Source organism: Salvelinus fontinalis, chromosome 24 (assembly GCF_029448725.1).
Source record: "Salvelinus fontinalis isolate EN_2023a chromosome 24, ASM2944872v1, whole genome shotgun sequence".
NCBI lineage: Eukaryota > Metazoa > Chordata > Actinopteri > Salmoniformes > Salmonidae > Salvelinus > Salvelinus fontinalis.
Window position 1 is genome coordinate 16,430,031 of NC_074688.1, and position 26,235 is coordinate 16,456,265.

Genomic DNA, 26,235 nt, shown 5'->3' on the forward strand with positions numbered 1-26,235 from the left:
GTGCTTTCCAAATGACTGACTCAAGGCAGTACAGGATCCATTGTTCCCCTGCCTGTCCTGATCCCACTTTCATCTGGTGACATTCGTCCTCTACTCTCAGGAAGTCAGCCTTTCCGTTATCATCCTTTCCATAAGTTTACATACATGAGATGTCAACGCTAGCACCCTACAGCTTGAAGGACTAGTAGGGTCTTTCCCTGCTTTCCGTATCAGCGTCACTACGGCCTGCTTCCAACTTCCAGGCAGCTTCCCTTCCTGCCACACCTTACTGTAAAGGCCCAATACTTTCCCCATTTCAGTGTCACTGCGATGAGCCATCATGATGTAACACATCTCATCCTTCCCAGGAGATGCTACCCCAGCTTTGTCTAATGGGCTTTTCAAAATCGCTGCTTTACTCTCAGGAATGTCTTTTATGTCCAGTCCTCTATCAGTCACATTGTAGGCTTGAGCGCCGTACGTCTCCATTTGTTAGTGATTCCTTCGAAAGATATTGAAAATTCTTGTTGCATTCATCGTACCCCCCCCCAGATGAAAACCTTAAATCATTTTGCGATGCCACTTGCTCCCCAGATGGGTTAACGCATATAGGGATCTGTACACTGCATAATACAGTATTGTAGTTTTAAAATTCGATTTATTTATAGTCAACAAATATTTGAGCACGGTTTACGGATTAAAATGACAAATACACAAATTACATTGTGGTTTTACAGCAGAAGACCATTACTGATAAATATGAACGTGAGGAAATGATCAGAGCCGACAACGCAACACAAAAGACATAGGGCACATTCAAATAAAGAGGTGACTATATACTCTATTCTGTGTGCTGTATATTCTGCAACCACGCTTCAATTGAGGCCTTATGTTTGTGCTTTACAAAGTGCTGTAGAACTGGACCTTCCAATGACAATTTGACAGGAGTGGAGCAGAATTCAGGTCTTCAGGGTCTTTACCAAGCGTTTCAGAGTAGGATTGCTGTTCTAGAATCAGTTTTGCTTATTAATCATAATGAATAAGATGACATGTACCTGATCCTAGATCAGCACTCCTACTCTAAGACGCTTGATAAATACAGGCCCAGGACTTGGATCTTGGATCTTCTGTTGCTCAATGCTCTCCTCTGCCTTCTCTCCTCGGTTCTACTGATGGATACTGTAGGTAAAACAGGAGAGGAGAGGTGAGGGGAGGATAGGAGAGGTGAGGGGAGGATAGGAGAGGTGAGGGGAGGAGAGGTGAGGGGAGGATAGGAGAGGTGAGGGGAGGATAGGAGAGGTGAGGGGAGGATAGGAGAGGTGAGGGGAGGATAGGAGAGAGAGACAGATGTATGAATGACTGTCTTGTTTAATTCAACAGGACCTCTAACCTACGTCTTGTGGGCTCTAGTTCTGTTTCAGACGAGTCGTTCTGAATCATTGGAGGCCTTCCTCATTATTCCCATTACTGTCACCGGGAGTGTCTGGAGGACGGATACGTGTGTTAGGTAGAACCCATTACAACACCTCTCACCTTCTCCCTAGCTGTCAGTGCGCCTCAGCTAGACGGAATAATTGGAGGTTAAGGGCGGGGTGGGACTGGTCATTTTGGCTCGAGGTTTGTTTTGGTTTCAAAATGTACATAAACACGCAGAAGCCTTTTAATGTATCTCACACCAAGCCAAAAACAGCCGTCCCTGGTGAGCTAGCACTAACCTTGAGGTAAAAGAGCCTCTTTCTCTCCTCTCTCTCACCCTCTCGTATGTGGAACGGAGAGAAGGAGAGAGAGAAACCAAAACATAGAGAGCCATCTGGAGCTGGTAAGGAGTGGGTCTGGGACAGTGGAGGCTGCTGAGTGGAGGACAGCTCACAATAATGGCTGGAATGGATCAAATTAAATGGCATCAAACACATGGAAAGTCATATGCATACACACACACACACACACACACACACACACACACACACACACACACACACACACACACACACACACACACACACACACACACACACACATTCTCATTCTGCTGACTCACGCAGATGTTCTGTCTGTGCTGTTGAAATATAGACACTCAACAGGGCAAACTGAGCTCCATAATTCACTATTGTGGCAGGGACGTTTTAACAGCTGTAACGAACAGAGCACTCCTAATTTCACGCCTGGACACACTACAGAGACACACACTACAGAGACACACACTACAGAGACACACACTACAGAGACACACACTACAGAGACACACACTACAGAGACACACACTACAGAGACACACTCTACAGAGACACACACTACAGAGACACGCACTATAGAGACACGCACTATAGAGACACGCACTACAGAGACACTCACTATAGAGACACGTACTATAGAGACACACACTACAGAGACACACACTACAGAGACACACACTATAGAGACACACACTACAGAGACACACACTACAGAGACACACACTATAGAGACACGCACTATAGAGACACGCACTACAGAGACACGCACTACAGAGACACACACTACAGAGACACACACTACAGAGACACACACTATAGAGACACACACTACAGAGACACACACTACAGAGACACACACTACAGAGACACGCACTACAGAGACACGCACTACAGAGACACACACTACAGAGACACGCACTATAGAGACACTCACTATAGAGACACGTACTATAGAGACACGTACTATAGAGACACTCACTATAGAGACACGCACTACAGAGACACACACTATAGAGACACGTACTATAGAGACACTCACTATAGAGACACGCACTATAGAGACACTCACTATAGAGACACGTACTATAGAGACACTCACTATAGAGACACGTACTATAGAGACACTCACTATAGAGACACGCACTATAGAGACACTCACTATAGAGACACGCACTATAGAGACACTCACTATAGAGACACTCACTATAGAGACACGTACTATAGAGACACTCACTATAGAGACACGTACTATAGAGACACTCACTATAGAGACACACACTATAGAGACACGCACTATAGAGACACACACTACAGAGACACTCACTATAGAGACACGCACTACAGAGACACACACTACAGAGACACACACTATAGAGACACTCACTATAGAGACACGCACTATAGAGACACACACTACAGAGACACACACTATAGAGACACGTACTATAGAGACACACACTATAGAGACACGCACTATAGGGACACTCACTACAGAGACACACACTATAGAGACACGTACTATAGAGACACGCACTATAGAGACACACACTATAGAGACACACACTACAGAGACACACACTATAGAGACACTCACTATAGAGACGCACACTACAGAGACACACACTACAGAGACACACACTATAGAGAGACACGCACTATAGAGACACGCACTATAGAGACACGCACTATAGAGACACGTACTATAGAGACACGTACTATAGAGACACGTACTATAGAGACGCTCACTATAGAGACACGCACTATAGAGACACGTACTATAGAGACACGTACTATAGAGACACGTACTATAGAGACACGTACTATAGAGACACTCACTATAGAGACGCACACTACAGAGACACGCACTATAGAGACACGTACTATAGAGACATTCACTACAGAGACACGCACTATAGAGACACGTACTATAGAGACATTCACTACAGAGACACGTACTATAGAGACACGTACTATAGAGACATTCACTACAGACACACGCACTATAGAGACACGTACTATAGAGACATTCACTATAGAGACACGTACTATAGAGACATTCACTATAGAGACACGTACTATAGAGACATTCACTATAGAGACACGTACTATAGAGACATTCACTACAGAGACACGCACTATAGAGACACGTACTATAGAGACATTCACTACAGAGACACGTACTATAGAGACATTCACTACAGAGACACGCACTATAGAGACACGTACTATAGAGATATTCACTATAGAGACACGTACTATAGAGACATTCACTACAGAGACACGTACTATAGAGACATTCACTACAGAGACACGCACTATAGAGACACGTACTATAGAGACATTCACTATAGAGACACGTACTATAGAGACATTCACTATAGAGACACGTACTATAGAGACATTCACTACAGAGACACTCACTATAGAGACACTCACTATAGAGACACGCACTATAGAGACACTCACTATAGAGACACGCACTATAGAGACACTCACTATAGAGACACGCACTATAGAGACACGCACTATAGAGACACGCACTATAGAGACACTCACTATAGAGACACGCACTATAGAGACACTCACTATAGAGACACTCACTATAGAGACACGCACTATAGAGACACGCACTATAGAGACACGCACTATAGAGACACTCACTATAGAGACACGCACTATAGAGACACGCACTATAGAGACACGCACTATAGAGACACGCACTATAGAGACACTCACTATAGAGACACGCACTATAGAGACACTCACTATAGAGACACTCACTATAGAGACACGCACTATAGAGACACTCACTATAGAGACACTCACTATAGAGACACGCACTATAGAGACACTCACTATAGAGACACGCACTATAGAGACACTCACTATAGAGACACGCACTATAGAGACACGCACTATAGAGACACGCACTATAGAGACACGCACTATAGAGACACGAACTATAGAGACACGCACTACAGAGACACGCACTACAGAGACACGCACTACAGAGACACGCACTATAGAGACACGCACTACAGAGACACTCACTATAGAGACACGTACTATAGAGACACACACTACAGAGACACACACTACAGAGACACACACTATAGAGACACACACTACAGAGACACACACTACAGAGACACACACTATAGAGACACGCACTACAGAGACACGCACTACAGAGACACACACTACAGAGACACACACTACAGAGACACACACTATAGAGACACACACTACAGAGACACACACTACAGAGACACACACTACAGAGACACGCACTACAGAGACACACACTACAGAGACACACACTACAGAGACACCCACTACAGAGACACGCACTATAGAGACACTCACTATAGAGACACGTACTATAGAGACACGTACTATAGAGACACTCACTATAGAGACACGCACTACAGAGACACACACTATAGAGACACGTACTATAGAGACACGCACTATAGAGACACGCACTATAGAGACACTCACTATAGAGACACGTACTATAGAGACACGTACTATAGAGACACTCACTATAGAGACACGTACTATAGAGACACTCACTATAGAGACACGCACTATAGAGACACGCACTATAGAGACACTCACTATAGAGACACGCACTATAGAGACACGCACTATAGAGACACGCACTATAGAGACACTCACTATAGAGACACTCACTATAGAGACACACACTATAGAGACACGCACTATAGAGACACACACTACAGAGACACACACTATAGAGACACACACTATAGAGACACGCACTATAGAGACACTCACTATAGAGACACGCACTATAGAGACACTCACTACAGAGACACACACTATAGAGACACGTACTATAGAGACACTCACTATAGAGACACACACTATAGAGACACTCACTACAGAGACACGCACTATAGAGACACTCACTATAGAGACGCACACTACAGAGACACACACTACAGAGACACACACTATAGAGAGACACGCACTATAGAGACACGCACTATAGAGACACGCACTATAGAGACACGTACTATAGAGACACGTACTATAGAGACGCTCACTATAGAGACACGCACTATAGAGACACGTACTATAGAGACACGTACTATAGAGACACGTACTATAGAGACACGTACTATAGAGACACGTACTATAGAGACACGCACTATAAAGACACTCACTATAGAGACGCACACTACAGAGACACGCACTATAGAGACACGTACTATAGAGACATTCACTACAGAGACACGCACTATAGAGACACGTACTATAGAGACATTCACTACAGAGACACGTACTATAGAGACACGTACTATAGAGACATTCACTACAGAGACACGCACTATAGAGACAAGTACTATAGAGACATTCACTACAGAGACACGTACTATAGAGACATTCACTACAGAGACACGCACTATAGAGACACGTACTATAGAGACATTCACTATAGAGACACGTACTATAGAGACATTCACTATAGAGACACGTACTATAGAGACATTCACTACAGAGACACGCACTATAGAGACACGCACTATAGAGACACTCACTATAGAGACACGCACTATAGAGACACGCACTATAGAGACACTCACTATAGAGACACTCACTATAGAGACACGCACTATAGAGACACTCACTATAGAGACACGCACTATAGAGACACTCACTATAGAGACACGCACTATAGAGACACGCACTATAGAGACACGCACTATAGAGACACGAACTATAGAGACACGCACTACAGAGACACGCACTACAGAGACACGCACTACAGAGACACGCACTACAGAGACACGCACTATAGAGACACGCACTACAGAGACACTCACTATAGAGACACGTACTATAGAGACACACACTACAGAGACACACACTACAGAGACACACACTATAGAGACACACACTACAGAGACACACACTATAGAGACACACACTATAGAGACACGCACTATAGAGACACGCACTACAGAGACACGCACTACAGAGACACACACTACAGAGACACACACTACAGAGACACACACTATAGAGACACACACTACAGAGACACACACTACAGAGACACACACTACAGAGACACACACTACAGAGACACACACTACAGAGACACCCACTACAGAGACACGCACTATAGAGACACTCACTATAGAGACACGTACTATAGAGACACATACTATAGAGTCACTCACTATAGAGACACGCACTACAGAGACACACACTATAGAGACACGTACTATAGAGACACTCACTATAGAGACACGCACTATAGAGACACTCACTATAGAGACACGTACTATAGAGACACTCACTATAGAGACACGTACTATAGAGACACTCACTATAGAGACACGCACTATAGAGACACTCACTATAGAGACACGCACTATAGAGACACGCACTATAGAGACACGTACTATAGAGACACTCACTATAGAGACACACACTATAGAGACACACACTATAGAGACACACACTACAGAGACACACACTATAGAGACACGCACTATAGAGACACGCACTATAGAGACACTCACTATAGAGACACGCACTATAGAGACACTCACTACAGAGACACACACTATAGAGACACGTACTATAGAGACACTCACTATAGAGACACACACTATAGAGACACTCACTACAGAGACACGCACTATAGAGACACTCACTATAGAGACGCACACTACAGAGACACACACTACAGAGACACACACTATAGAGAGACACGCACTATAGAGACACGCACTATAGAGACACGCACTATAGAGACACGTACTATAGAGACACGTACTATAGAGACGCTCACTATAGAGACACGCACTATAGAGACACGTACTATAGAGACACGTACTATAGAGACACGTACTATAGAGACACGTACTATAGAGACACTCACTATAGAGACGCACACTACAGAGACACGCACTATAGAGACACGTACTATAGAGACATTCACTACAGAGACACGCACTATAGAGACACGTACTATAGAGACATTCACTACAGAGACACGTACTATAGAGACACGTACTATAGAGACATTCACTACAGAGACACGCACTATAGAGACAAGTACTATAGAGACATTCACTACAGAGACACGTACTATAGAGACATTCACTACAGAGACACGCACTATAGAGACACGCACTATAGAGACATTCACTATAGAGACACGTACTATAGAGACACTCACTATAGAGACACGCACTATAGAGACACGCACTATAGAGACACGTACTATAGAGACACTCACTATAGAGACACACACTATAGAGACACGCACTATAGAGACACACACTACAGAGACACACACTATAGAGACAAACACTATAGAGACACGCACTATAGAGACACTCACTATAGAGACACGCACTATAGAGACACTCACTACAGACACACACTATAGAGACACGTACTATAGAGACACTCACTATAGAGACACACACTATAGAGACACTCACTACAGAGACACGCACTATAGAGACACTCACTATAGAGACGCACACTACAGAGACACACACTACAGAGACACACACTACAGAGACACACACTATAGAGAGACACGCACTATAGAGACACGCACTATAGAGACACGTACTATAGAGACACGTACTATAGAGACGCTCACTATAGAGACACGCACTATAGAGACACGCACTATAGAGACACGTACTATAGAGACACGTACTATAGAGACACGTACTATAGAGACACGTACTATAGAGACATGTACTATAGAGACACTCACTATAGAGACGCACACTACAGAGACACGCACTATAGAGACACATACTATAGAGACATTCACTACAGAGACACGCACTATAGAGACACGTACTATAGAGACATTCACTACAGAGACACGTACTATAGAGACACGTACTATAGAGACATTCACTACAGAGACACGCACTATAGAGACAAGTACTATAGAGACATTCACTACAGAGACACGTACTATAGAGACATTCACTACAGAGACACGCACTATAGAGACACGTACTATAGAGACATTCACTATAGAGACACGTACTATAGAGACATTCACTATAGAGACACGTACTATAGAGACATTCACTACAGAGACACGCACTATAGAGACACGCACTATAGAGACACGCACTATAGAGACACTCACTATAGAGACACTCACTATAGAGACACGCACTATAGAGACACTCACTATAGAGACACTCACTATAGAGACACGTACTATAGAGACACTCACTATAGAGACACGCACTATAGAGACACGCACTATAGAGACACTCACTATAGAGACACTCACTACAGAGACACGCACTATAGAGACACTCACTATAGAGACACTCACTATAGAGACACGCACTATAGAGACACGCACTATAGAGACACTCACTATAGAGACACGCACTATAGAGACACGCACTATAGAGACACGCACTATAGAGACACGAACTATAGAGACACGCACTACAGAGACACGCACTACAGAGACACACACTACAGAGACACGCACTACAGAGACACGCACTATAGAGACACGCACTACAGAGACACTCACTATAGAGACACGTACTATAGAGACACACACTACAGAGACACACACTACAGAGACACACACTATAGAGACACACACTACAGAGACACACACTATAGAGACACACACTATAGAGACACACACTATAGAGACACACACTATAGAGACACGCACTACAGAGACACGCACTACAGAGACACACACTACAGAGACACACACTACAGAGACACACACTATAGAGACACACACTACAGAGACACACACTACAGAGACACACACTACAGAGACACGCACTACAGAGACACTCACTATAGAGACACGTACTATAGAGACACTCACTATAGAGACACGCACTATAGAGACACTCACTTTAGAGACACGCACTATAGAGACACTCACTATAGAGACACGCACTATAGAGACACGCACTATAGAGACACGTACTATAGAGACACTCACTATAGAGACACACACTATAGAGACACGCACTATAGAGACACACACTACAGAGACACACACTATAGAGACACACACTATAGAGACACACACTATAGAGACACGCACTATAGAGACACTCACTATAGAGACACGCACTATAGAGACACTCACTACAGAGACGCACACTACAGAGACACACACTACAGAGACACACACTATAGAGAGACACGCACTATAGAGACACGCACTATAGAGACGCGCACTATAGAGACACGTACTATAGAGACGCTCACTATAGAGACACGCACTATAGAGACACGTACTATAAAGACACGTACTATAGAGACACGTACTATAGAGACACGTACTATAGAGACACGTACTATAGAGACACGTACTATAGAGACACGTACTATAGAGACACGTACTATAGAGACACGTACTATAGAGACACTCACTATAGAGACGCACACTACAGAGACACGCACTATAGAGACACGTACTATAGAGACATTCACTACAGAGACACGCACTATAGAGACACGTACTATAGAGACATTCACTACAGAGACACGTACTATAGAGACACGTACTATAGAGACATTCACTACAGAGACACGCACTATAGAGACAAGTACTATAGAGACATTCACTACAGAGACACGTACTATAGAGACATTCACTACAGAGACACGCACTATAGAGACACGTACTATAGAGACATTCACTATAGAGACACGTACTATAGAGACATTCACTATAGAGACACGTACTATAGAGACATTCACTACAGAGACACGCACTATAGAGACACGTACTATAGAGACATTCACTACAGAGACACGTACTATAGAGACATTCACTACAGAGACACGCACTATAGAGACACGTACTATAGAGACATTCACTATAGAGACACGTACTATAGAGACATTCACTACAGAGACACGTACTATAGAGACATTCACTACAGAGACACGCACTATAGAGACACGTACTATAGAGACATTCACTATAGAGACACGTACTATAGAGACATTCACTATAGAGACACGTACTATAGAGACATTCACTACAGAGACACTCACTATAGAGACACTCACTATAGAGACACTCACTATAGAGACACGCACTATAGAGACACGCACTATAGAGACACGCACTATAGAGACACTCACTATAGAGACACGCACTATAGAGACACTCACTATAGAGACACGCACTATAGAGACACTCACTATAGAGACACTCACTATAGAGACACTCACTATAGAGACACGCACTATAGAGACACTCACTATAGAGACACGCACTATAGAGACACGCACTATAGAGACACGCACTATAGAGACACGCACTATAGAGACACGCACTATAGAGACACTCACTATAGAGACACGCACTATAGAGACACGCACTATAGAGACACTCACTATAGAGACACGCACTATAGAGACACTCACTATAGAGACACTCACTATAGAGACACGCACTATAGAGACACTCACTATAGAGACACTCACTATAGAGACACGCACTATAGAGACACTCACTATAGAGACACGCACTATAGAGACACGCACTATAGAGACACTCACTATAGAGACACTCACTATAGAGACACTCACTATAGAGACACGCACTATAGAGACACGCACTACAGAGACACGCACTATAGAGACACGCACTATAGAGACACGCACTATAGAGACACGCACTATAGAGACACGCACTACAGAGACACTCACTATAGAGACACTCACTATAGAGACACTCACTATAGAGACACGCACTATAGAGACACGCACTATAGAGACACGCACTATAGAGACACGCACTATAGAGACACGCACTATAGAGACACTCACTATAGAGACACTCACTATAGAGACACTCACTATAGAGACACGCACTATAGAGACACGCACTATAGAGACACTCACTATAGAGACACTCACTATAGAGACACTCACTATAGAGACGCTATACTGAAATACACACAGATGTATTTAGTCGTCCCCCTCTCTATCTCTCTCTCTCAATGTGGATTCACTGATAGTCATTTACTTACCCTCCGCTTCACTCATCTCTAAAGCACACACTTGTCCTACACTCTCTTCCTCCAGGCACTACTTCAAAGGCGACTCATGAAGAAGAGAGTAAGGAAATCCAATTTCCCAGCTAGAAAGAACTCGTTTTTTCTGACAAAACATGTACCTGGCACCGACCCCAACAAATAAAGTGTCCACTTAAAATATCCCCGAGTGGTTTTCTAAACCGATCTTGGACTTTGCATCAAATACAGTAGGTCTTACATAACACCTACAAAAGGGCTAATCTCACAACTCAAAGCCTCTCAGCTCAAAGTGTTAACAAACTAAACATATCACAAAGCCAAATTTAAACCCATATTTACCTCTTCTCAAAGCCCAAACCCACCTCACAACTACCCAAACCCACCTCACAACCTCAACTCTCTCCTAGAACCAAACCCACCTCACAACTACCCAAACCCACCTCACAACCTCAACTCTCTCCTAGAACCAAACCCACAACTACCCAAACCCACCTCACAACCTCAACTCTCTCCTAGAACCAAACCCACAACTACCCAAACCCACCTCAACTCTCTCCTAGAACCAAACCCACAACTACCCAAACCCACAACTCTCTCCTAGAACCAAACCCACCTCACAACTACCCAAACCCACCTCACAACCTCAACTCTCTCCTAGAACCAAACCCACAACTACCCAAACCCACAACTCTCTCCTAGAACCAAACCCACCTCACAACTACCCAAACCCACCTCACAACCTCAACTCTCTCCTAGAACCAAACCCACCTGACAACTACCCAAACCCACCTCACAACCTCAACTCTCTCCTAGAACCAAACCCACCTCACAACCTCAACTCTCTCCTATAACCAAACCCACCTCACAACTACCCAAACCCACCTCACAACCTCAACTCTCTCCTAGAACCAAACCCACAACTACCCAAACCCACCTCACAACCTCAACTCTCTCCTAGAACCAAACCCAACTACCCAAAAACACCTCACAACCTCAACTCTCTCCTAGAACCAAACCCACAACTACCCAAACCCACCTCACAACCTCAACTCTCTCCTAGAACCAAACCCACCTCACAACTACCCAAACCCACCTCACAACCTCAACTCTCTCCTAGAACCAAACCCACTTCACAACTACCCAAACCCACCTCACAACCTCAACTCTCTCCTAGAACCAAACCCACCTCACAACTACCCGAACCCACCTCACAACCTCAACTCTCTCCTAGAACCAAACCCACAACTACCCAAACCCACCTCACAACCTCAACTCTCTCCTAGAACCAAACCCATAACTACCCAAACCCACCTCAACTCTCTCCTAGAACCAAACCCACCTCACAACTACCCAAACCCACCTCATAACCTCAACTCTCTCCTATAACCAAACCCACCTCACAACTACCCAAACCCACCTCACAACCTCAACTCTCTCCTAGAACCAAACCCACAACTACCCAAACCCACCTCACAACCTCAACTCTCTCCTAGAACCAAACCCACAACTACCCAAACCCGCCTCACAACCTCAACTCTCTCCTAGAACCAAACCCACCTCACAGCCCCAGACAGGCATTGAGCTCAGACAGGGTGAGGCCGCGGTCTCCATCGCGGTCACAGTACTGGGCAAACTTCTTAGCACAGCGGCGTGGCTTTAACCTCCTGCGCAGGTAGAGGCGGAGCGGCCGGGCCTCACGTTCGCTCAGCACTCCACTGTCATCCGTATCCAGCTTCCTGAAGTGCCAACGCAGCACCTCATCCTCCCCGCCTGGCTCTGACATGTCCCACACCTCAAACCTCAGGGAGGGGACCGAGGTGGATGGGGGAGGGGACATGGGGCCTGACAGGGGGGCGTCCGACACCCTGGTATAGAAATGACACATGTCAGACCAGTAGCATTGCTCTTCTGCGGACAACAGTCATGTATTGGCTTGTATAGTCTTGAATTTATTTTAAGATGAGCCACATGCAGGGAGGATCTAGCAGACTTCTTAAAGGGCCTCCCGCTGACATACTGAAGATGACGTTCCACTGTGTTTTTTACAGAACCATAGAGCCTGGCAGGTCAGTGAATCTATATTTATGAGATTCCCGCAGTCAGGATAAAATAATTCATTTCACACAAGCACTCCATTCCTGAACCCTCAGTCACATTGAACATATAACCATTTTCCAATTGCTGTGTCGAGCCGAAAAGAACAAACAAGTTATTTATAAACAGAAAGGCAATCGGTATGAAAAATATATCTTTTAAATATTTAATCACATACTGGAGTACTATCAGATCCATTACGGCACCACAGTCAATCAGTGGCCTGGTAAATTGGTAATGTATTCAGAAATACACTATACTACTAATACAGTGGAGGCTGCTGAGGGGAGAACGACTCATAATAATGGCTAGAACGAAGCAAATGGAATGGCATCAAACACCTGGAAACCACGTTTTGATGTATTTGATACCATTCCGCTGATTCCGCTCCAGTCATTACCCTGAGCCCGTCCTCCCCAATTAAGGTGCCACCAACCTCCTGTGTACTAATATGTGTCAGCGAATAGAGGAAGGTTTTGGAGAGAGCGGGGTGAGAGAAACAGCGAATTACAGATGGACGGATATGTAAAACAGAAGATGTGGAGTGAAGGAGAGAGTTGTGTGTATAAATGAACTGAGTGAAAAACGGACAGATGGAGAGAGAGAAAGGAGAAGAGGTACGGAGCATTTAAGTGGCCACGAGAGGGAGGAGAGATGTAAGCGTGAGAAAGAGAGGGATGAACTGGAGAGATAGATGGGATGAGTAGGTCCATGGGGTTTAATAGAGTGGTATGCAGACTGACCTGTAGTGAGAAAGAGAGGGATGGAGTGAAGATATTAACAGATGGTAGGGGAAGTCCAGTGGGTTTAATTACACTGAACAAAAATATAAACACAACATGCAACAATTTCAAAGATTTTACTGTGTAATAGTTCATATAAGGAAATCTGTCAATTTAAATACATTAATTAGGCACTAATCTATGGATTTCACATGACTGGGCAGGAGTGAAATCCATAGATTTAACATGAATGAGTTTTTCCCCACAAAAGGGCTTTATTACAGATCGAAATACTCCTCAGTTTCATCAGCTGTCCAGGTGGCTGATCTCAGATGATCCCACAGGTGAAGAAGCCTGATGTGGAGGTCCTGGGCTGGCGTGTTTACACGTTTACAAATTCTCTAAAACAATGTTGCTTATGTTGTAATGTTTAATTAACATTCAATTCTCTGGCAATAGCTCTGGTGGACATTCCTGCAGTCAGCATGTCAATTGCACAATTTCTCAAAACTTGAAACATCTGTGGCATTGTATTATGTGACAAAACTGCACATTTTAGAGTGGCCTTTTATTGTCCCCAGCACAAGGTGCACCTGTGTAATGTTCATACTGTTTAATCAGATTCTTGATATGCCACACCTGTCAACTGGATGGATTATCTTGGCAAAGAGGAAATGCTCACTAAAAGGGATGTAAACACATTTGTACACAATATTTGAGAGAAATAATATTTTGTGCATACGGAACATTTCTGGGATCTAATATTTCAGCTCGTGAAACATGGGACCAACACTTTACATGTTGTGTTTATATTTTTGTTTAGTATAAATAGAGTGGCATGCAGACTGACCTGTGAGGGCTGAGTATTCCAGACTGTTCAACCTCCAGCTGCAGAGCTCTCAACAGACTCTGCAGGAACTCTTTCTTCCGGGTCCCAGGGCACCCTGGGAGCAGAGAGAGGGTATTAAGGCAAGGCAATGGGGTCAGTTTAAGTTGTGACTCTTGACAAAATGAGATACTCCTACCCGTTATGATGTAAACTAGACAAGAGTCCACGTAGCATTCGCCACAGCTCATGGACACAGTACCCACAGTACTCAGTATAGAAAGTACCAATCAGATGTACAGTGTTAGTGTTAGCCTGGTCCTAGATCAGTTTGTGATGTCTGCCAATGGCCATAGGAGTGACAATGACCATAGGAGTTGGCAGAAAGCGCAAACTGATCTGGAACCGGACTAGTAAAAACGAGAAAGATCCTTGTTGATCTATCCAGGTATAGTGCAGTGCAGTTTGATGATCTGACCTGGTAGAGATCTGTCTCTGTAGCTCCTGTCAGGCTGGCTGCTGTGGGGCTCCTCCGGGCTGCAGTCTGGCAGCCGGTTCCTGAAGGGGGCAACAACAGCTATGGGAATGATCTCCAGCTGTAACTCAGACTCCTCTCCAACCATTTAGTCATTATGATCATACATCACAATGCATTTACCCAATGGTTTAAATATAATACAATGTTAAAATATACAATATACAGTATACACTGAGTATACCTAACATTAGGAACACCTTCCTAGTATTGAGTTGGGCGCACCCCCCTGGAACGGAAACTGCATCTCCCACAACCACAGGGCTCTCCAGAGAGTGTTTGCAGTCTGCCCAATGCATCACCGGGGGCAAACTACCCGCCCTCCAGGACACCTACAGCACCCGATGTCACAGGAAGTCACCCAAGTCATAGACTGTTCTCTCTGCTACCGCACGGCAAGCGGTACCGGAGCGCCAAGTCAAAAAGGCTCCTCAACAGCTTCTACCCCCAAGCCATTAGACTGCTGAACAATTCATAAAAATGTACATTGACACCCCACCCCCTCCTCTTCTTGTACACTGCTGCTACTCGCTGTTTGTTTGTTACCTATGCATAGTCACTTCGCCCCCACCTACATGTACAGATTACCTCAACTAGCCTGTACCCCCGCACACTGACTCGGTACTGGTGTCCCCTGTATATAGCCTCGTTATTGTTATTCTTATTGTGTTTCTTTTTATTATTACTTTTTATTTTAGCCTACTTGGTAAATATTTTCTTCTTCTTGAACTGCACTGTTGGTTAAGGGCTTGTAAGTAAGCATTTCACTGTAAAGTCTACACTTGTTGTATTCGGCGCACGTGGCAAAAAAAGTTTGATTTGATATGTATATACTGTATTCTATTCTACTGTATCTTAGTGTATGCCGCTCTGACATTGCTCGTCTAAATATTTATATATTCTTAATTCCATTCTTTACTTAGATTTGTGTGTATTGGACATATGTTGTGAAATGGTTAGATATTACTTGTTAGATATTACTTGTTAGATATTACTGCACTGTCAGAGCTAGAAACACAAGCATTTCACTACACCCGCAATAACATCTGCTAAACACGTTTATGTGACCAATACAATTTGATTTGGTCAGTCTATGTCATGGAAAGAGCAGGTGTTCTTAATGTTTTGTCCACTCAGTATATACTCAGTGTTTGAGTTCTTCGGTAGGCATTTCTTAGGCTCCTGGGCTACATGGTGTGCATTGATCAGTTTAGTAAAGTGTGGAATGGGAGAGTTCTGATAGCGGATTGTGCGTGTCATGGGAATGTAGTATGCATTTAGGTAAAGCTTTATTGTACTGCCAAGTTAAGCTGGTACAAGTCATTCCTATGTAACTACCTGGTAATTATCGGCTGTAAAATAAAGCGCTAGCCACATTTCTCTATCCACTAGGTGCCTTGTTTGAGGCCATACCTGGCAGAGGTGCCTGGTAGAGGCCGTCCCGTGTCCACCCGGACACACCAGCAGTACCCTGTGGTGACGTGGCACTGGATGGGGCTGTAGCGCCCGTCTGCACTGCATTTTGGGATGAAGCGCTCCTCCTGCCACAGAAGATGCACCTCAGCCATCAACGCTGCTCTCTCCCTGTCACACGTCTGAGGACTGTCTGTGGAAGCACAAATGTACGCACACAAACACACTAATCATTATCTCACAGAAGTGATAGCTATGGAAGCTCATAAAAAGAAAAACTCCTTACCTGTAGGGCGTTTTACAGAACGATTCCCTTTGGGATCAGAGTTCAACCGGATGGTCACCCAGAGCGGAGGAGCGGTGATTCCTGTACAGGAAATATAGTGATATTAGTGTAAACAAACAATATGGTGGTATCATTCTGAAAATGTCCATCATTACGGGAAGGTTTCCCAGAGACAGATTAAGCCTAGTGCTAGACTTAAAAGCATGTTCAATGGTTATTCTCCATGTCCACTCCTCTCACCTGCTACAGACTTAGTCCTGCTAGGGTCGGCGGTGGGCCGCGAGGGACCACCCTCACCTGTGTCCACAGAGACAAGAACATTTCAAGGACCAAACTGACTGTGATAAAAGCCCGTACCAGAGTAGGTATGTGTGTGGCAGTGTTTGAGTGAGTCTTTATATTAGTGTCAGTGGAGCACTATTGATTGATATACAGTACAGTACTTATGCGTGTCAGTCAGGTGAATTCTCACCTCTTTGGGCTGACTCCAGATCAGTCATCTGTGTAATTTCAAACAAATGACTCATGGCACAACACAACATACTACAAAGAGGGCTGTGTGAAGATCTGTTTAATGGGTGGCTTGATAGATGCTAATTCACAAATATTTCCGGCTGGCCGTTTGGTCTAAACTCTGTCTCACCTGTGCAGTTGGGTCTGAGGTGCAGGACAGAGGTCCCACTGACAGGTTTCCCATCTGGAGTAGAGCACCAGCAGTAACCAGTCTGGTTGTGGCACTGCACCTGAGAAAGTGGGAGATTTGTCAGAACCTGCGTTTTGCCAACTACGTTAAAGCCAAGTACTGAAATGTATGCTCACTAAAGGGTAGCCATAGACTGTTCTCTCTGCTACCGTCCGGCAAACGGTACCGAAGCATCGGCTCTCGAACCAACAGGCTCCGAGACAGCTTTTACCCCCAAGCCATAAGACTGCTAAATAGTTCATTAAATGGTTACCCAGACTATTTTCACTGACCCCATCTTGTGCTGACTCTATGCACACTCACAAGACTATATATACAGACACACACACTACATTGACCCTCTCACACAAAACCCACACACATTCACATTAGCATACACTCACATACCAACACAACATAAATACACACGCACACTTTTAAACTCATCATATGCAAAGTGTACAAAGCATTAGGAACACCTTCATAACATTGAGTCCCCCCCCCCCCCCTTTTGCCCTCAGAACAGCCTCAATTCCCCGGGGCAAGGACTGTACAAGGTGTCGAAAGCGTTCCACAGGGAATCTGGCCCATGTTGACTCCAATGCTTCCCACTGTTGTGTCAAGTTGTCTGGATGTCCTTTGGGTGGTGGGTCATTCTTGAGACACACAGGAAAGTGTTGAGTGTGAAAAACCCAGCAGCGTTGCAGTTTTGGACACACTCAAACCAGTGCACCTGGCACCTACTACCAAATCCCGTTCAAAGGCACTTAAATATTTTGTCTTGCACTTTCACCCTCTGAATGGCACACATAAACAATCCATGTCTCAATTGTCTCAAAGCTTGAAAAGTCATTATTTAACCCGTCTCCTCCCCATCATCTACACTGATTGAAGTAGAGGGATCATAGCTTTCAACTGGATACACCGAGTCAGAGCAGGTGTTCCTAATGTTTTGTACACTCAGTGTATGCTGCTAGTCTGTTCTTTATTCTTACTCTTATTATCTATCCCGATGCCTAGTCACTTTACCCTGCCTTCATGTACATATCTACCTCAAATACGTTGTACCTTTGCACATAGATCTGGTACTGGTACTCCCTGTATATAGCTCCACATAGATCTGGTACTAGTACTCCCTGTATATAGCTCCACATAGATCTGGTACTGGTACTCCCTGTATATAGCTCCACATAGATCTGGTACTGGTACTCCCTGTATATAGCTCCACATAGATCTGGTAGTGGTACTCCCTGTATATAGCTCCACATAGATCTGGTACTGGTACTCCCTGTATATAGCTCCACATAGATCTGGTACTGGTACTCTCTGTATATAGATCCATTCATGTGTATTTTATTCCTCTTGTGTTACTATTTTTATTTTTATTATAATTTCTGAACTATATATTGTTGGGAAGCGCTCGTAAGCAAGCATTTCAGGGTAAAGACCACACCCTTTGTATTCGGTGCATGTGACAAATTCAATTTGCTATGATTTTCTGTCATTTGAAAGACAGACAGTACCTGCAGGAAACTTCCATCTGCACCGCATTCTGGGACGGTGTGGCTGCGGACGCTGGACTCCAGGGCCTGACTACGAGCCAGCTGGCACTTGGACTGGGTGGAATCTGAAGGGGGATGTCCAGCAACAATCTCTACTACTTCCAATGGCATATATAATCAATGCAGGAGTGTGTATTGACTGTGTGTACTGTATATATCAGGGATGGTCAACAGTTTTTCCCTTTTGAATGCCCTCGGATCAATTTCTACACACAAAAAAGTTTATAGGGACTCAGTCGGAGTCTAAACTTACTGTTGAGAGTTAGAATAGAAGAATAGACCAGGTGTAATTTCAAAATGTGGTTGTGCATCAGCAGTTTTTCTCTTGTTATGTCAGTCAGTGATAACAGTGGAGGCTGCTGAGGGGAGGACGACTCATAATAATGGCCGGAATGGAGTGAATGGAATGGTATCAAACATGTTTTGGGGTTTCTCATGAGTTTGATACCCATTTCATCCACTCCATTCCAGGATTACACTCCATTTCAGCCATTATTATAAGCAGTCCTCCCCTCAGCAGCCTCTACTGACTGATAGTCAGTAAATTAGCCCATGTCAGAAATGACTTTTCAGATTTCTGAGTTAGTTTAGCAGCCAGCTGTCTAAACTTGTTATCATGGTCGAATTACCAGATTGGGGGGGGGGGGGGGGGGGGGGGCATTGATTTTGTTAGTCAGTCTCACTCAGATATCATATTCAAAACGGCAAACATTTCTCTCCACCCTATGGCAAAATGTGTAGAATTGCAGGAAATTAGCACTAAGACAGCTCATTTTCCTCTCTGCCCCATGGCAAAATGAGTATAATCTTAACAAATTTGCTTTAAAACTGCAACATTTTCTCTACACCCCATGGCAAAATGTGTAGAATTGCACGAAATGAACTCGCAATGTGAGAGGCGGTGGACACAGAACCACGAGCAACTGCAGCACCTCACGCTGAGTTCAGATTTTTTTGTGGCTCTCACCCCCATCAAAGTTGCCCATCCCTGGTATATATGGTGATTCATAGATGGAATGTATATATGTGTATAGTGTGAATACGCGTGTATAGATGGAGGCGTCTATTACTGATTTTCATAGAATGTACACAGTTTATGGTCACCAAAGGGTACTTACCTGCACAGTGTGCTCGCGGTGCCGTCCGTAGCTGAGTGTTGATGCACTGGGCTCTCTGGAAGGCACACAGGGACATGTAAAGGCGTCCGTTGCTGCCACATACTGTCCGGTGGCGCCCCCTGTGGCAGTCCAGCGCACAGCCCCGGGGCCACATGTTTTCTGGGATCAGAAACGTCTGGAAACAAGCAGCAACACAGGCAGTACAATACAATTACACCCTCCTAACCTGCACTCTCATATGACACACTTTGACCCCCAGCAGCGTACTGTATCAGAGAGATGGATGGAAAAAGAGCAGAGAAGGGCTCGCACCGAAGTTGTGTGACCAATCAGAACAAGGGTAAATACACATTTGGAGTGTATTGGTGTGGATAGACTTAAGCAGAGCTGGTCAGAGAGAGGGATTAAAAAGGAGCTATTTGTTGGTGCCTTGGCTAGTGGATACTCAGTCTGCTGCTTGTCTGGCACAGGAACAGTGCTTCAGTGTCACGCTAGGAAAAGCTGAGAGAGGGAGCACGTAAAAGATAAGCACTGCAGCAGTCAACACATGGCCAAAGTATGTTAAAATAGAAAATAGGGAAATGTGTGTGTGTGTGTGTGTATATATCTTGGCCTTCACCTGCTCCTGTACCTGTGAGAGCTGGTTTTGCTAGCTAACTGCTCTGTAAATAAATAGGTCTAATTGAGGGGAAGATTCCTGCCAACTGTGGGCTCAGTCTGTAGCTCATTGTCATGGCTGGAGTAAACTACTGTATGTTGCAGGCCTGCATCCAAAGGGAAGATGCTGGAACATTTCTGTTCTGTCATCTGAATATTGCTGTAATACTGGACCATACACCAGACATGCATGACCTCTAAAATCTCTTACCTGTCCTTGAGTCAATACTTGAGTACATGACACACACCATCCTAGAGGACACTTATTGCAGAACACGACGGCTGTCCGAGGGCTTTCCCTGTATCCCTGCTATAGTATGGTACACCGCAGCTTTTTCCAGCCTTATTCATAGTCACAGTGGTGTCCCTAATCGTTAGTAGGATGCCCTAGGCCTAGACTGCATTTGATAAACTTCTATTGACACACCATGTGTTTTTTTTTACATCAACATTCCAGTGAGGTGGGCGGAGGAGAGACGAGAACAGAGACAGAGAGAGGTACTCGGACCGCAGGCCATAGGCTTGTGCTAAATTGCTAACACATGCTGCCCAGTGCCAGACATTGCACTAAAAGCTAGGTATCACACATGCACTCACACACGGGTCCCTCTCTTGTCGTTGACCTTCACTACCAATCAGATAACCCTGAACCCAGACCCCCCCCCCCCCCCCCCCCCCCCCCCCCCCCTCAAAGCCCCAGCCCCAGCCATCCTCCAGGCTCAATCTTCAATACCTCTTTGTCTCCTGCTCTCCCTCACACTCTGTCATAGCTCAGTAAATTTGCCATGGAGTGTGTTTCACTTTCAGCATAATTTTCCCTGATTGAAAAAAGCCTCTCTGCTGATGAAAGAACCTGCCTGTGCTGCTAGGTGGTGAGGGCATTATTTCATCGATTGATTCCTTGTGGAGGAAAGCATATACTTTGGATGTGTGTGTGTATGTTGGCGGTAGTGTCATTGTGGCTGGAGGACGGGAGAGCTTTCTAACTAGGAGTTCAATGTGTTCAGTACCACTGAATGGACCAGGTTCAGGTCTAAAGAGTAGCTAGTAGCCTTGAGTGAGCTTCTCTGTCCAGGTGCAGTGTTACAATGTGTTCCAGCTACAATTAGCGTCAGTGTTCTGGGCAGAGCGTTGACGAACAAGGTGGCAATGTTTTAGGCAACCTGGTGTTAGATTTTATAACTGCATATGAAAATATAGATATATCTCAACGGGGTCGCCTTAGTGTGATGAAATACGATGTTTTGGCTAAGACTGAAATGCTGCTGAAAGACTTGCATTTATTTACATCCATACCAGTGACTTTTCTGTTGAAATAAGCCCCCTCCCCTGTCATATGCAGAGTAAATGTAATGAGAACAGTGAATCAGTCACATGTGAAGAGTTCTTCTCCATTCATCTCTATGGCATGGCAGGAAGGCTGGACAGACAAACAGGCTGTGTGTGCAATTTGGCTGTGTGTGCAACCAAACATTGCAGACACACGCAGACATGCTAAACATGTGCACTTTCACAGCCGAGTCGTGTACAAGTACACCTTCTCTCACATTTCAAAATTGGCATGGTAACCAAACACACTGAAACCTGTACACATGTACTGTATGCACACACTCAAACACATACAGTTCCTTCAGAAAGAATTAATACCCCTGAACTTATTCCACATTTTGTTGTGTTACAGCCTGAATTCAAAATGGATTAAATTGATTCTCACCCATCTACACACAATACCTCATAATGACAAAGTGAAAACATATTTGTAGACATTATTGCAAATGTATTGAAAATGAAATACAGAATTATCTCATTTACACAAGTATTCACACCCCTGAGTCAAAACATGTTAGAATCACATTTGCCAGCCATTACAGCTCTGAGTATTTCTGCACAAGTCTGTATGAGCTTTGCACACCTGGATTGCACAATATTTCCACTTTTTTTTTTAAATGATTCAAGCTCTGTCAAGTTGGTTGTTGCTCATCGCTAGACAGCCATTTTCAAGTCTTGCCTTAAGCCAAAACTGTAACTAGGCCACTCTGGAACATTCAATGTAATCTTGGTAAGCAACTTGTGTATATTTGGCCTTGCTTTATGTTATTGTCCTGCTGAAAGGGGAATTTGTCTCCAAGTGTCTGTTGGAAAGCAGGCTGAAGTCATTTTCCTCTAGGATTTTGCCTCAAATCAGTTTATTTGTATCCTAAAAACTGCCTAGTTCTTGCCCATAAAAAGCATACACATAACATGAAGCAGCCACCACCATGCTTGAAAATATGAATAGTGGTACTTGGATGTGCCCCAAACTTAACATTTTGTATTCAGGACATAAAGTTAATTTCTTTGGCACATGTTTTGCAGTTTTACTTTAGTGCCTTATTTACAAACAGAATGCATGTTTTGGAATATTTTAATTCTGTACAGGCTTCCATCTTTTCACTCTTTTATTTACTGTATGTTAGTATTGTGGAGTAACTACAATGCTGTTGATCCATCCCCAATTCTCCTATCACAGCCATTAAATTCTGGTGAAATGTCTGAGCAGTTTCCTTCCTCTCCAGTAACTGAGTTAGGAAGGATGGTGTATTGATAAACCATCCAAAGTGTAATTAATAACTTCACCATGCTCAAAGGGATATTCAATGTCTGCTTTTTTTAAACCCATCTACCAATAGGTGCCCTTCTTTGCGAGGCATTGGAAAACATCCCTGGTCTTTGTGCTTGAATCTGTGTTTGAAATTAACTGCTCAACTGAGGGACCTATCAGATAATTGTATGTGTGGGGTACAGAGATGAGGTAGTCATTCAAAAATAATGTTAAACAATAATATCGCACAGAGTCCATGCAACTTGTGACTTGTTAAGCACATTTTTACTCCTGAACTTATTTAGGCTTGTCATAACAAAGGGGTTGAATACTTATTGACACAAGACATTTCAGCTTTTCATTTGTTATTAATCTGGAAACATTTCCAAAAACATAACTCCACTTTGACATTATGGGTAGGCCAGTGGCTAAAGTCAAGGGGTGTGAATTCTTTCTGAGAGTACACACCCGATTTCCCTCGGGTAAAATAAAAAAATAAGTTTCAATATTTGCCTTGAGGCGGTTTCTGGCCTGCGGTCTGGGCTAGTTAGCCAGTGTTTGTCTACTCCATACGCTACCTCTTTAGGGAACATTGGCTTTATAGACTTTCTCAGATTCCACTCCATGGCTTGGAGGTAGGTGTGGCCCCTTACACACTGATCTTGGATCAGCTTGTCATACTCTAATCTCCTAAATGATTATGGTCAGTACTAAACTAAACTGACTTTAGATCACTTTAACAGGTTTGCCCTTAATTCATGGATGTAACCAATCGGAATGAAAAGGGTTTCAGCACTGCTTGAAACGGCAACCACTCCTTTCTGTCTATGTCTATTATAGTCTACTTCACTCAGCCAGAGCACAGATGTAATATAACGTTTTGCACTCACGTTTAGTTATGTTTTAAAACGCACCATCGGTGATTGGATATTGGTTTAAGTTCAGGTGACAATCACAGAATGATAATAAAAAATGATTGATAAAGAAAAAAGTTAAGTGAAAATGTAACAGTTCATGCTAGATAGACTCTCTCAAAATGAAAGTGAGCACTTCTGAAGTATGAAAGTGTAAATCCTTGAAGACTTACCGGTGACCTCTCAGTTTGAATAGACTCTGAGAACAAGATGATGAGCAGCACGAGACAGGTGAACGTGAAAACCAGCATAATGCCCAGGCGCGTGGCTCTGCTGGAGGTGTTGCGCGCACTTCTGTCTCTGTGGCAAAGCGCCGTGCACAAATCGCCAGCCAATCCAGCCTTCGGTAGCACCGTTAACGCAATAAAGTTAAGGGCAGCTTTTTATCTTCTTTTCACTTTCAGCAGGCCATTTTGTTAGTAAGCGGCAGATCTCTTGACGAGTGTGACGACAAAACGGGTAGTTCCCAAATTGTTGCGCTTTACGCAAAACCGATGGCAAGTGATGAATAATCAGAAATAGTTCACGGGGAAATGTCTTCAAAAACACACACTATAATTGTAAATATGGTTCTCTGTCATCCTGGATTTGAACGCAGACTACATGAGCATCAAGAACTCCCCTGTCAAATCCCTACCGTGGCTTTATCCCCAAGTAGCCAGCCCCTTTCCGTTCAACAATAACATGTGCGTAACTGCTGCACAACTGCTTGCCATACTTCAGGCCTACTTGTTCACAGTGGGCCATTGTATAAAAAGTAGTTATAGCAATACACATAGTATTTAAAAAAAAATCTAAATCTACTAGTGTTTTATAAAACGTTAATAGGCTAATTTGCTGAGGTTAAAACGGTCTACTACTGGTGGTCCTAAGTCTCCCTCACGTGGACATAAACATGCAGACTAGGCAGCCCATAGGGCAAGCAGCTGATTAACACTTATCCTACCAGGAGGAAAAGACTATTTGCTTATTTAAGAGGTAGTATGAGTAGGCCCATTAACTGTCCAGAGTAAAATATTCCCAACAATAACATGTTTTAGAGGAGGCATAGGCTATGCGTATATATATTTAG

At 44.0% G+C, this 26,235-nt stretch overlaps 1 protein-coding gene across 1 annotated transcript; it reads right to left on the reverse strand.

Moving 5' to 3' along the window:
• Nucleotides 1–617: 617 nt before the first annotated feature.
• On the reverse strand, nt 618–26,200 carry LOC129822040 (SPARC-related modular calcium-binding protein 1-like). The gene is made up of 11 exons (XM_055879899.1): nt 25,337–26,200; nt 21,012–21,186; nt 19,855–19,958; nt 18,293–18,392; nt 17,890–17,946; nt 17,650–17,730; nt 17,364–17,556; nt 15,894–15,973; nt 15,440–15,533; nt 13,331–13,638; nt 618–1,158 (listed from the first exon to the last, which is right to left on the reverse strand). The coding sequence occupies exons 1-10, from the start codon at nt 25,412–25,414 to the stop codon at nt 13,332–13,334; spliced, it is 1,269 nt and encodes a 422-aa protein (XP_055735874.1). The 5' UTR covers nt 25,415–26,200; the 3' UTR covers nt 618–1,158; nt 13,331.
• Between the last annotated feature and the right edge of the window lie 35 nt (nt 26,201–26,235).